Genomic DNA, 12,021 nt, shown 5'->3' on the forward strand with positions numbered 1-12,021 from the left:
TTCCTTGCAGGAACTCTGTTTGTCAAGCAAAAGACCAAGTTTGACTTTGAAAATCCCTCCATCCTGGTGGTTGTGGAAGCTCGAGACCAGGGCAGTCCCTCTCTCTCGTCACTGGCTACCATCCAAGTCCAGGTGTCGGATATCAATGACAATACTCCTGTCTTCCATCAGTCCGAGTACAGAGCGTCCGTATCTGAGGACGAGCCTCCCGGCTCCACGGTTCTGACCTTAGAGGCAGCGGACGGAGACTCGTCGCGTGACAACTGCGGTTTTGATTTTGCCATCGCCAGTGGCAACTGGGGCAACGCCTTCCAAATTGAAAGCAGCGTGCGCTTCTTAGAAGGCAAAGGCTTCCAGACGGTCGGAAGCCTCATACTGGTGGAAGAGCTGGATTTCGAAGCCGTGTCCAGTTATAACCTGACCGTGGTGGTATCGGATCGCGGGATCCCCCAGCGCAGCTCCTGCGTGCCGATCCTAATCAGCGTCACGGACGTCAACGACAACCCGCCGGCTTTCGGCCGAGGAGAGTACAGCGCGGTGCTGAGCGAGAGTACCGCCGCGGGAACGGAAGTGCTGCATCTGTCTGCCGCTGATCCGGACTCTGCTCCCAATGGGGAGGTGCAGTACTCCATCAGCTCAGGAGACAAAACGGGCCTTTTCCAGGTGGACCAATGGACCGGGGCCTTGAAGCTACAGCGACCTCTGGGCGGCGAGAGCCAGTTGTCCCACATGATTGTCGTCCAAGCTACAGATGGCTTGGGACACTATGCCTTTGCCCCAGTCAGCATTGATGTGAAGGACATCAATGACCACTGGCCTTTCTTTCCACTCAGTCAAGTAACGGCTAGTATCAGGGAGAATCAGCCCAAAAATGCCTTAGTGACCGTGCTGCACGCCATCGACCACGACAGAGGGGTTTTCGGAAAGTTGCGATACTACATGCTGGACGACTCTCAAGATGGAAGAGAAGCCTTCTTCATCAACCAAACGTCGGGAGAAGTGCGGACCCGCACGACTTTTGACTTTGAGAGAGTGAACTCCTTCAATTTTAAGGTTGCGTCCGTGGATGCCGGCAACTATTCTGCGACCGTCACGGTGCAGATTTATGTCTCTGGGGAGGATGAATATGATCCTGTTTTTACCTCCCCGGAGTTCTCCTTTCAAGTGCCCGAGGACGCAAAGAAAGGTCAGATCATCGGCAGAGTGCAAGCCAGAGATGAAGACGGGGGCCTGGACGGTGTTGTCCTGTACTCTCTGTCGAGCAGTTCACCTTATTTCGAAGTCAACAAATCATCCGGCGCCATCTCCCTAAAGATGGACAGCTACGGCAGACACCCGAGCCGCTCCAAACGAGAAGTGCGCCTCGTGACGCTAGACCTGTTAGCCCACAGCCCTCTGGAGACGTCCCGCACGGCGGCGACCAAAGTGACCGTCGACGTGAGCCACACCTCTTTCGGACTCGCCACGGACATCAACATGCTGCTGATAAGCGTCATCGCCGTGTCTCTCGGAACAATAGTCATACTGTGCGTCATTGCCGTGGCGCTCTTTTGCGTCAAACTGAGGCGCCGGAGGAAAGAACAAAAAAGACACAGGCGAACCAAGGCGTCGGCCACCATGCTGCACAAGTTTGAGGAAAGCAAAATAGCCGCGAGTGAGATTATTTATCACCAGGCCCTTCCCGGGTACGTTGCTGATCAGAGCAGCGGCGGCAGCAGCAGCAGCAGCAGCGGGGGGCCGTACACTCGCGGGGGATCCCTGGACCCCTCGCACTCCAGCGGCCGAGGCTCCGCGGAAGCCGAGGCGGCGGAGGACGACGAGATCAGGATGATCAACGAATACCCTCGTGTGTCCAGCATCTCCTCCTCCATGCAGGAGCGTATCTCCGCTCGGGGTCCCGACTCCGGGATCCAGCAGGACGCGGACCAGTTGTCAGATGTGTCTGGCGAGCCCTCTATCGACTGGTTCAAAGGGAAGAAGATGGGTAGCCTCAACGGCACCCTGCTAGCCGGGCAGGTGCCGATCTACCGAGACGAGGGGGGTGGGTACGCGGGCGTGGGGCGGGGCCTCAACGTCTCCCACCATAAAGATTATATCTTCCCGGAGGACGGAAAGCCAACCGTGGACGGCTCCTTGACTGCCATTGTGGCCAGTGACGAGGAACTGAGGGGCAGCTACAACTGGGACTACCTTCTCAACTGGTGCCCCCAATTCCAACCTCTAGCCAGCGTTTTCACCGAGATAGCGCGATTGAAGGATGAAACGGCTCCCCCTCACCCCCGCCGCTCCTTCCACCGCAAAAGCAAAGCGGAGTCCAGAATCGACCCGCCTCCGCTTATCACCTCCGTGGCGCATCCTAGCGCAAAAACTGTCGCGCCCAAGCCGGCTGTGGGGAGGACGTACCCGCACCTGTCCACTTTCCGGAGGTCCCCCCTTAGCAGCGAGGGATCCATCTGCTCGGTGGCCATGTCGCCCAGTTTCTCCCCGTCCCTGTCGCCACTGGCGGCGCGCTCCCCGGCCGTCACCCCCTTCAGCGTCTCCCAGGGCCCGTCGGCATCCATCATCAGCGCAACGGAACACAATCTGGAGCAAATTGATGAGGCCGAACTGAGGATTTGAACTTTGGGGACAATCTGAAACCTCGGGCTTCCACTTTATGACCGCAGTGTGGTGTCATGTGGTGTGGGACATGTGGTGGGGCTGCTTGAAGACAAACTGAGAGGGCCAAATTGGACTTTGTTCTTATCCCGAACTTTATTCTCCCCTCGGTCCATGTTGGTCTGTACATTCAAACGAGGGGGGCGGGGGGTTCAAGCACGATGTCAATATTTTGTAGAAAAAACATTGTCTATATTTTTATACTTATATGTGGTTTCCTCACAAGCACATGGCATTCACGTCTCGAAGGGTTATTGAAAAAAAAAAAAATCTCTTGTTTCTATCTTTGTATATTTGTAGTTTGTGTTGTATCCTTATTTGTACTGTGTCAACTCTCAAATGTGTTGTTGCAAATTATTGTAGATAGTGGATTTGGACCTTGACCTCTCTGCTTGTGCAAAGACTCCAGTTCCCTCCGCAAAGGAAGGTAATCGTGAATGTGAAGCCCTTGCAGAATTTGTCTTTCGGGTGCTTTAATTTATCATAGCCGGCCGGCCTTAGCGCTTCACGTCGTGCACAAGGTTCAGATAAGAGATCTATTTCAACATAACGCAACGCAAGCTCCAAAGCATTGCTGCTAAGTCAATAAAATCGGTGTCGTTCATCCCACGTTTGGTTTTCGAAGGATGGCAAATTACAGAATCTTCCAAAATCAAGAGAGAATGTTTTCTCCTTAGCTATAATTCACCAGACAGCCTATAAGCCATTTACAGTAAATAATACAATGCAAGACTTGCCAAGGTCCGAACTAAAGAAGTTCCTCCATCCCTGGAATTATTTGACTTACTTTCTCCATATAAAACCTTGAACACTTTAGATAGCACGCATGGTATTCGGTGGTATTTTTGATTATTTATTATAGTGTTGGCAGACCTCAGAAGCTTCATGTGCTTTATGTAAATTATTATGAAGAATAGTGGCAAGTGAAAACGGCCAGATAACGTATATCCACTAATCGACTAAAGCTACCTTATGGCCCTTTTTGTACAAACGTGTGTCACTTCCGGAGGAATGTTTTAAGCTCAAGTGCCTGATTAAAGAACTCTGATGGAAACGTGATCAATCTTGTTTCTTAAGTTTGATATTGAAATAAAAGATAGACAGTAAACTATAGCAATATGAGCTTCTGATTTCACAATGAAATGAAAGCTGAATGATTTGCTAACTTGAATACGTATTTCGGTCAATGCAAAAAGTTGTCTGCTTTCGTATGTGTTCTATATTTTACTGGCAGCCAGTTTAGGGTGTAGTCTGCTGTTTGCTCGAGGTTAGCTAGCGAGCTATGTCCATGAACAGAATGGATAGATGGGTCAAATTGTCTGAATGATGGTGCCCTTGTATTGCCCAAAACCATAATGATAAACTTCCTGTTCAGTTTTAGGCATGGCTTCTTACATCCTGTTATGATAAACATGCTAGCGGTTCAGTACACTTCTGACAAGTACCGATCTAACCAACGAATTACGAGGAAACATTTGAGAAGTCATGCTAATTGCTAAGCAAACCTAATATTGGGGAGAAGCGGCCTGTAAGCTACATAGTATAAAAAAGCACCGTCATTTTTATTTTGTTTGTTTTGATTTCTGCACAGTAATTGTTCTCAAAATGACACGACAGCGGATTCATCTATCTACTGTATCTTTCTGTCTGTCTTTTTTTTTTTTTGTATGTCTATGAAATTAAAAGTGGACATGAATAACACAATCTAGAAGCACCTGTCATTGCTATCTGACAAAGTCAAAGTGGACTAGTTCTCTTTTTGTGTCTGCAAAATGATTGAACCAGTACATGCACACGCCCATTCAGCGATGTTTTTTTTTTTTCTTCCCCCCTCAACTGGAAAGAAGGGTGGAGCCGCCCCGAACGGGACAATCCGCTGATGATACGCTTGGCCTCGGTGTCACGGTAATGAGGCGCGCGCGGTTCCCCAGAATGAGCTGGGGCTCGCTATTTACACAACAGCGCTCGGAAGATACCAGCAAAAGAGGGCGAGTCGGCCCATTACTCAAAGCTCAAATGAAAGACTCGCCATAAACCAAATGAGATCTGTCATTGCACATATACGCGAGGAGGAGGCCGCTCCCTTCACATGCGAGGAGCGCCGATGTTTTTTCCATCATGAGTCGATTGAGATGTCAGAGCTGTCACAAAAGCCTGACGGCGCTTACTCTCCTCAATTGCTTCCCGTCTAGGCGTTCAAAGTTTTCTACCTTCAACGCAAGAAAAACGCTTTGATTGAGCGATATTATTGTCATTTTGGAAAACGGTTAGCACGTAGCTTTCTGTCGAAGGTCAGGAGGCTTTTTCAAACTGGTTGATTGTAAAGCAAAAGCGAGATCAATGTCTTGTTTTGTATTAGGCGATTGGCATCTTCAGGTGTTGCTGCCAACAGTGTGTGAGCTTTTTGCACGGCCACCTGTCATAAAAGGAGGTACCCGCCCTCGTCCGGGTTTCCCACAAATGGTTGGCGTGCCTTAGAAGTCATCGACAGCTTCCATTTTTTTTTTTTTTTTTTTTTTTTAGCCTTGAAGACATAATGACTATAAAGACTGTTGGGGGGGGACTTAATGGTTTTAAGATGGCCTCTGCACAAGAGCTTTGTGCCATCCATCGTTCAACTCTCCGAGCACTTTGTGTGCCTCTTTTGCGCCGCAAATGTAGTTAAACGTGGCTTAATTGATGCCCTGGTTTTACTTTTTACAATGGTGTCATTCAGTTGATATAATGGAGCTGGTTTGTGTGGCAAGCTCCTCCATCTGTGTTGCGGCACTTTAACGGGGATCTCGCAGTACTTGTTGGAATGTGGATCTTTACACCGAAGAGCTGAGCTGCTTTGTTTCACGGGGAAGCTTTGGCAAGGACGTGACTCTCCAGCTAAGAAGCCCAAAGCGGCGTCCAGTCAAAATGAGGCCGTCATTCTTCTCCTTCATGCTGGGATTACCCGTAAGGCCTTCATAACTGCAGTTTGCACGGAGGTTGCCTTTCGCGGCAGGTCAGGCTCCGCTGATGCTTCCCACAATCCCTTCTCCAAACAGTCCGAAGAGAAGCAACTTCACTACTGTCTCTTACAAGTTCTCCTTGCGTGACTGGAAAGAGACGGGGAGGGGGGGGGGGTCAAATCCCGTTGGCACGTGAACCCTTCGTCTATTTTAGGAGAGAGGTTTGAAACAAAAAAAAGCCACAGGGAGAAATGGGCAATAGCAAGGCGAAAGGGGGTCTGTTTCTCATTTGGCTTGGGCCTCGCCAGCGTTAGAAGAACCACAGCAATACGGGGGGATCGGGGAGGGGGGGGGGGGGGAGGCAATGGCTGGTAGGAGAAGTGTTTTCCCTGCAGAAACCGCAGCCAAATCTTTTCGGGGCCCTCGCCTTTTCAAGTCGTCACTTGGCAACCGGGCCCGGCCCAGTCTGGATCCTATTTCCACGCCGACTGTTTTTGTTTGTGTTTTTGGGTTGTTTTTGTCACTCCCACTTGCAACTCTTAAATCTGCCAGCAGCAAATTTGCGCTTCTTCTTTTTTGTCGGGTCGTAAATCCGTCTGTGACACGCCATTGTTACGGAGGATTCTGTATCGTGGGCGTCGCAGCCACCGCGGGTCGTCAAATCACTTTTTATGTCGGCCGCTATACTTAGCCGTCGCCACGTATGTAATTATGCCAGTTTGGTGAAAAAGGACGCCACGGTCAAAAGTCAAATGAGTCACACACCAGCGCTGGATGATGAACGCTTTCCTATCGTTGATCGAACATTTCTGGTCGTGAGAAAAGCGAAGCAAAAAAAGCTGCGTGGCCATAAGTCAGCAAACGTCAGCGAAGGCAATCCGAGCGTGCCATCATGCCTCATTGTTATCTAGTGAAACGTCTCTATTGCTAAATCCTAATAACTCGCAGATGGATGCGTCGAAAAGACATTTGCAGCCATCGCTAACGGAAAGCCCATTATTAACCATGAAGTATTATCTGGAGAAGCCTTTCATTTTCAACTGGAAAAATGCCTCCCAACCCGCAAAAAATCATCTGAAAACACCACCGCTCCATTCAAAAGTACTTTTTGGGTCCGTTTCACGCTCTGTTGCTAGGTTGAACTTTGTTTTGCGCAATTAATGTGTTATCTCAGCAATGGCTTGTGAAAAAGCCTTTTGCGGCGTACCTCAAGGATCCATCTGCGAGCCTCTGCTTTTCTTACCCGACGTGTTATATAAAATCCCAAAAGTTGTACTGTGCACTAACCAATAAATTCCAAAGGTACGGCCCGCCACCGTGTAATAAATATATACGTATGCTGGACCACGAAAGAGACTACTGTTAGACTAAATCAATACATTAAAGTTGGCTGCGTTTCAATGTGTTGCCTCAGGGTAATCAAATCAAGCATTCTTCTCTCTCCGCTGCCTCTGCAATAGTTTTCAAACATCTGGGCGTCGTCTTTCGCAGCGGAGACTGCACGTCGCTGGCTACCGGGACGCGCTTCGTTTTGGGACTGTGCTCATTTTTCAATGAGTTCTGTGTCATTGCGTCGTCGGGCACAGCGTCAAATTTTCATAGGCACAAATTCATGCGTGATGCGCTGCAGAAGATGAGATTACATAAGAAAAGTACAGCGAATGCTCTCTCATGTGAAAGCTTGAGCGCTTGCAGTTGGGTCCAGGAGGAATTCTGGCACATAAATCCACTTTCTACCCGACAATAGCGCACGAGGAGTCTTGCTTGCCAACTTCACTTCTCCAGCAGGGCTACTTGAGAAAAAAGAAAGAAAGAAAGAAAAGAAGCAGAAAGGGGAGGCCTACTTCCAATGGAAAATACTTTGGCCTTAAAGCTCCACAATGCTTTCATTTGGACAATTGAGTGTTTGAGAAAATCTGGATACTTTCTCTCATTATGCGCCCGGCCTGGCCCGGCCCTGCCCGGCTCGGCTCGGCTCGGGAGTGCGCCACTCAGCGTCTCGTCAAAATTTACAGCTGGTAATTGCTTACTCGTTTTATCGTTTATTGGAAACGATTAAGGTTGAAACGCCGGCAAGAATCTCATTGATGTCGTGGTCCCTCCGAGGGACCGTCATTAAAAATCAGCTTTGTGTTGGTAATCGCCCACACAATGACTCACAGTTAATGTGAGACATAAAAGGCCACGCTTATTATGTACACTGGATTCCAGGAGCACTTTGATTGGTGTCGCAACATAAACCAGCGGAGTGGCCCACATCAAGACGAGGAAGTGTGAGCTATCGCGGACCGTGACATCATTAGAATTATTTCATTCAGGTGGAAATCACCTGTACGGTATTTTTGGCCAATCAGATGCACAAGAAAGCAAAATGCTTGCTTCAAACGTGCCATGTTTGGAACGCCGAAAAGAAATTGTCAAAGTAACAATTGGTCTTTTTCAGGAATGTTCATTTCGCTCAGTTGTGTGTTCCCAATGTACGTGGAGTCATGTCCAGGTGATGAGAGAGTGGCTGCTGATTGGTGGAGAAGCAGGAAATGAGCGATGCAACCAGTGAGGTGCGCCTCTTTTTGTTAGCCACCAAGTTGAATAGCATGATTATGTCTTCGTCTTGTGAGGCAGCGTGTAACTACGAGTCACCAAAGCCTGCAAATGGCAGCTGGTCGTGTTTTACGTGGCCTGACTTTTCAAGCCCTCCCCTACGTCTGGTGTTTTTACTCAGCGCTCTGCTTTAATAAGCGCTACTATATACACACGCACTTGATCGCTAAATACAATTTGATTCCTACAAGGGTCACGGGGCCAGGCCGCAGCTAATGGTAGCAAGCAAAGAAAATATTAAACGCTTCACTGCTTCTCATTTCCTGAGACACAAACATGACCAAGTCCGTTTGGACTTGTCATGATTCATCGACATTAGGTTACATTATGTTATATAAAGCCATCATTCATAAAAATGTCAAAATGTTGAGATTTTTTTGGGGAAAAAAAAAAAAAGCTTTGCTTTTATCGTAAAAACAAAAGTTATAGGCAGCGACAGCCGATGGCCGTCATTGCCTTTATGATGATATCATAGCAGATGTGGTCTTCATATTTGCGGCGTTGTTTGTTAGCATTTGTTGGACATTGGGGCGCCAAGAGTCACCCAACGCACCATGGCCTCCTCCTTGACCTGCTGGGTCGTGGGAGGTCCGCTAGAAGCACACCAAAGTCAACGTCCTGACATGTATCTGGCACGGCAAGAAAGCAAGCTTATGCTAGCTGATAACGCTTCAACCGTGACCCAGATGCGGCATCAAAGCCGGATCATTTCAAACAATAGGCTGAAGGTATAAATCATGCTTTGTTTTTCAAAGGTTTGCGTGGCAGCTCCAAGCTGTTGCTGTTAATTGCTGCTACGACAGCTAATTAGCTACATAGGGTGTGATTGCTTGTTTATTGGTGTGGACATCTGGCGTATGCTTCGAGGCCTCGCCTTCTTCTGTCTCACTTGAAACAAAACGTCAACATCACTCTCCTGAAAGGGCATTACAGTACCACAATTGCTCTGTTTTATTTTTTTTACCTCTCTCGAGCGGCAGAGGAGCTGCTGCTTGTATGTAATCAAAATTGAAATTGAAAGAGAAATAAATAAATTAAATAAAATGCAAAATAAATCAAATTAAATATATAAATAAATTCTCTGTTATTTCCTTTGGGGAAAATTTCAAATGAATCAGAGGCAGACCAGAACTGCTTGCTGAATTATAAAAGTAAAACTTGGCGGGCTCTTTCAGTAAGTTTGCTAACGACTTTTTAGCAGAGCATTGACTAATCCGCCGCCACAAAGTCACCTGCAGCCTCTCTAATGTCAAGATTTCAGAGCGTCCCCTTGGCGGTGGTGCGTCATGTCGTTCTGAAGGGAAGATTAACCTGGAGCATCGAGAAGCGTTGGCCGCATCCGAATGAGGGGATATGATCGACACGCTTTAATCAAAGGAGAAAAAAGTTAGTGTGTGTGTTTTTGAAGTTGGTCCCACGAATCACACATTTCCCTGACTAAGCGCTACAAGTGAAACTCAAGCTGCTCACTGGAATAAATGGCATTCCTTGCTGGACATTCTTGTGCTTGGACTCCTCTCACCAAATTTAGTTGTCATGAAGATGTCGCAATCTGGAGAAAACGTGAACTTGAAATATTCCATATGATGACCTACTCTTCTTCCGAATTACGGGAATCATTGTAGAACAAACTAAACATTTTATGTGCATGCTGACATTATGATTAAATAAGAGCAATCAATCATCATATGTACATTGCATGTGTGCATGTTAATTTTTCTTATCAGAGCTGGCCATCAGTTGCCACGGTAACACCATAGACATCATTGTTGTTCTTGCAAAAGCGTATAGTCAGCGGTGGTTCTGGTTCCAAATTAGTGATGGTGAATGTGCTCAGTGAGGAGCTCAAGCACAACAGAAGCAAACGCATGCAAGGTCAGCCACTGGGCTTTTTCATCTATTTTGAATTAGCAGCGGCCCTCGTGCTTTCAGTGGGACTTATTACATTTCCACCGTTGCGCTCAAATTCCAATGACTGTTGTAACTTTGCTGAAAATGATTCATAATTGCCTTTTTCCTGACCGCAGATCCTGTCACGGTTCCCGGTTGTCTCATGAGCGGGATAACCTGCCCAGTAGGCCGCTTCCAGGTAGACAAACGAGTGTGTGTGTGTGGGGGGGGGGCTCAAAAATCCCTTTCCCGAAAAGAGCGATATCTGGATGCTTGATGTAAGCCTGTAGCATGATTCATAAGTACTTTTTTTTTAATGATTGTGTGTTTACAAGATTCTTCAATGTGACTTGTTTCTTCCATTGAAGGGTTGATTCAAATCTGGATGATCAGATTGTTTGACAGTTATTTTAAACCACTTGGTTTTCATTTAGTTTTGAAAATGTTCTGTGTCATTTTGAAATGACGTCAAAGACCTCAAAGAATACCATTAATAAAAGAAAAACAGCATATACATAAGGCGGTTCTGTGGCTCTACAGTTTTTTTTTTCATGATCAACTCTTGAGCACAGTGGGAGGTTTTAATCCAGAAATATGTGTATATATTTCAGTTCATCTTCACAAGGCTGAGTTCAGCAAAAAGCACCAAGCTGCGTGCTAAAGAGACTCGAGCGCACTTTTGCAGCGCTTCTAAAATCTTGTACCTGACATATTTACTAAATAATAGTCAGGCCTTGTTTGCTTGCTCTTCATGTGGCAATAAGATATCTCTCAGTTGTTTGAGGACTCTTGCGTAAATAATAGAAAATGTCTCGGCAGCCGAGGAGGGCACTCAGACAGGTTTGATGCATTGTTTGGACAAAGTTGTATCCGCAGGCTATTTTCTCTGTCTGCTCCCTATCCAAACATTTCATCTAATAAATTTCGTAGTACCGCTCACACGGCAGTATTTCCTAAAGTTGGGTGATAAATGTTTGTTCTTCTTGTTGAATCACACGCAACCATTTGGAGGTTGTCTGTAGTGCTTGTATACATTCTGCCAGTAGGAGGCGTTGCTGAATCTCTTAAGACTCTTAAGACATTTATTCGTTTGCCCTTATCGACTTTGAATGACAAAAATTGAGTGGTGACAACTGTCTGCCTATGAACATTCATTTCAAATTTATAACCAAAAGCTCTCAAGCGTTTGTTTTGAATGGTCTTGGCTTTTACTTGTTAACGATTGTATATTGATCACAAAGCGAGCAAAATGGTTCAGCCATAAACGGGACACCAATTATATTCGTTAGTCAGACTCATAAGAACTAATATATTATATTTGATCCTGGACAGTTTGTGGGCCGTGAATAATGCAGAGGTCAAAGATTGTACTGGGATAGGCTCAAGGACGTTGAGGCGGCCCCTCAGCCAAAACATACCCTTTCAATCAGTCAAAGTGGAACTAAAGCAACTTTGAGATGTTTGGCTTTGAGCAAAAATCTCAATAGCAACATGATTTACCTTCTTCCTTTATGGGATTTGACTTCCTGGCCGCTCCCGCTAACGTATACGGCTCATACACGCGTACAACGGCTGTGTGTGTACGTTGTCGGAAATGGGATCGAGGCTCACAATCGCGGACTTATTTGAAAATGATTCATTATTATTCATACGAGCACTTCAACAGACACCCTTGAGGTTTGGAGGCGCTATCACAAGGGCAAGGCGTAGTAGTCGTCACTCAGGCGAGGATAATAACTCTTTCATTTGAGATGTTCCATTCATCCCCCCCAACTCTGCCTTCTCGCTTACATCTCACCTCTGGGCGGTCACTCGCCGCATGAGGTGCGCTGAAGCAGAAGAACATACATTGGATATTGTATTTTTTAATACATATAGTATATATGCTAACAAGAAGGAGTCAAGTGGGAAAATAAAAGAAAATCCAGACAGT

General features: G+C 46.7%; 1 protein-coding gene and 1 long non-coding RNA gene across 2 annotated transcripts in view; both read left to right on the forward strand.

Annotated features, from left to right (window-relative positions):
• The window catches only part of LOC147053963 (protocadherin-16-like), a 54,658-nt gene extending 50,315 nt beyond the window's left edge, over positions 1–4,343 (forward strand). The window contains exon 21 of the mRNA XM_085917146.1: positions 11–4,343. Coding sequence (XP_085773272.1) covers positions 11–2,619 — 2,609 coding nt within the window. The 3' untranslated portion in view covers positions 2,620–4,343. The remainder of the gene's footprint in view (positions 1–10) is intronic.
• A 4,406-nt stretch (positions 4,344–8,749) lies between these two features.
• On the forward strand, positions 8,750–10,565 carry LOC147053964 (uncharacterized). The gene is made up of 3 exons (XR_015066597.1): positions 8,750–8,926; positions 9,453–9,584; positions 10,226–10,565. It is a non-coding gene; the product is annotated as an uncharacterized LOC147053964 (long non-coding RNA).
• Positions 10,566–12,021: the final 1,456 nt, after the last annotated feature.

This window comes from Syngnathus leptorhynchus, chromosome 7 (assembly GCF_054491065.1).
Source record: "Syngnathus leptorhynchus isolate UIUO chromosome 7, UIUO_Slep, whole genome shotgun sequence".
Lineage (NCBI taxonomy): Eukaryota > Metazoa > Chordata > Actinopteri > Syngnathiformes > Syngnathidae > Syngnathus > Syngnathus leptorhynchus.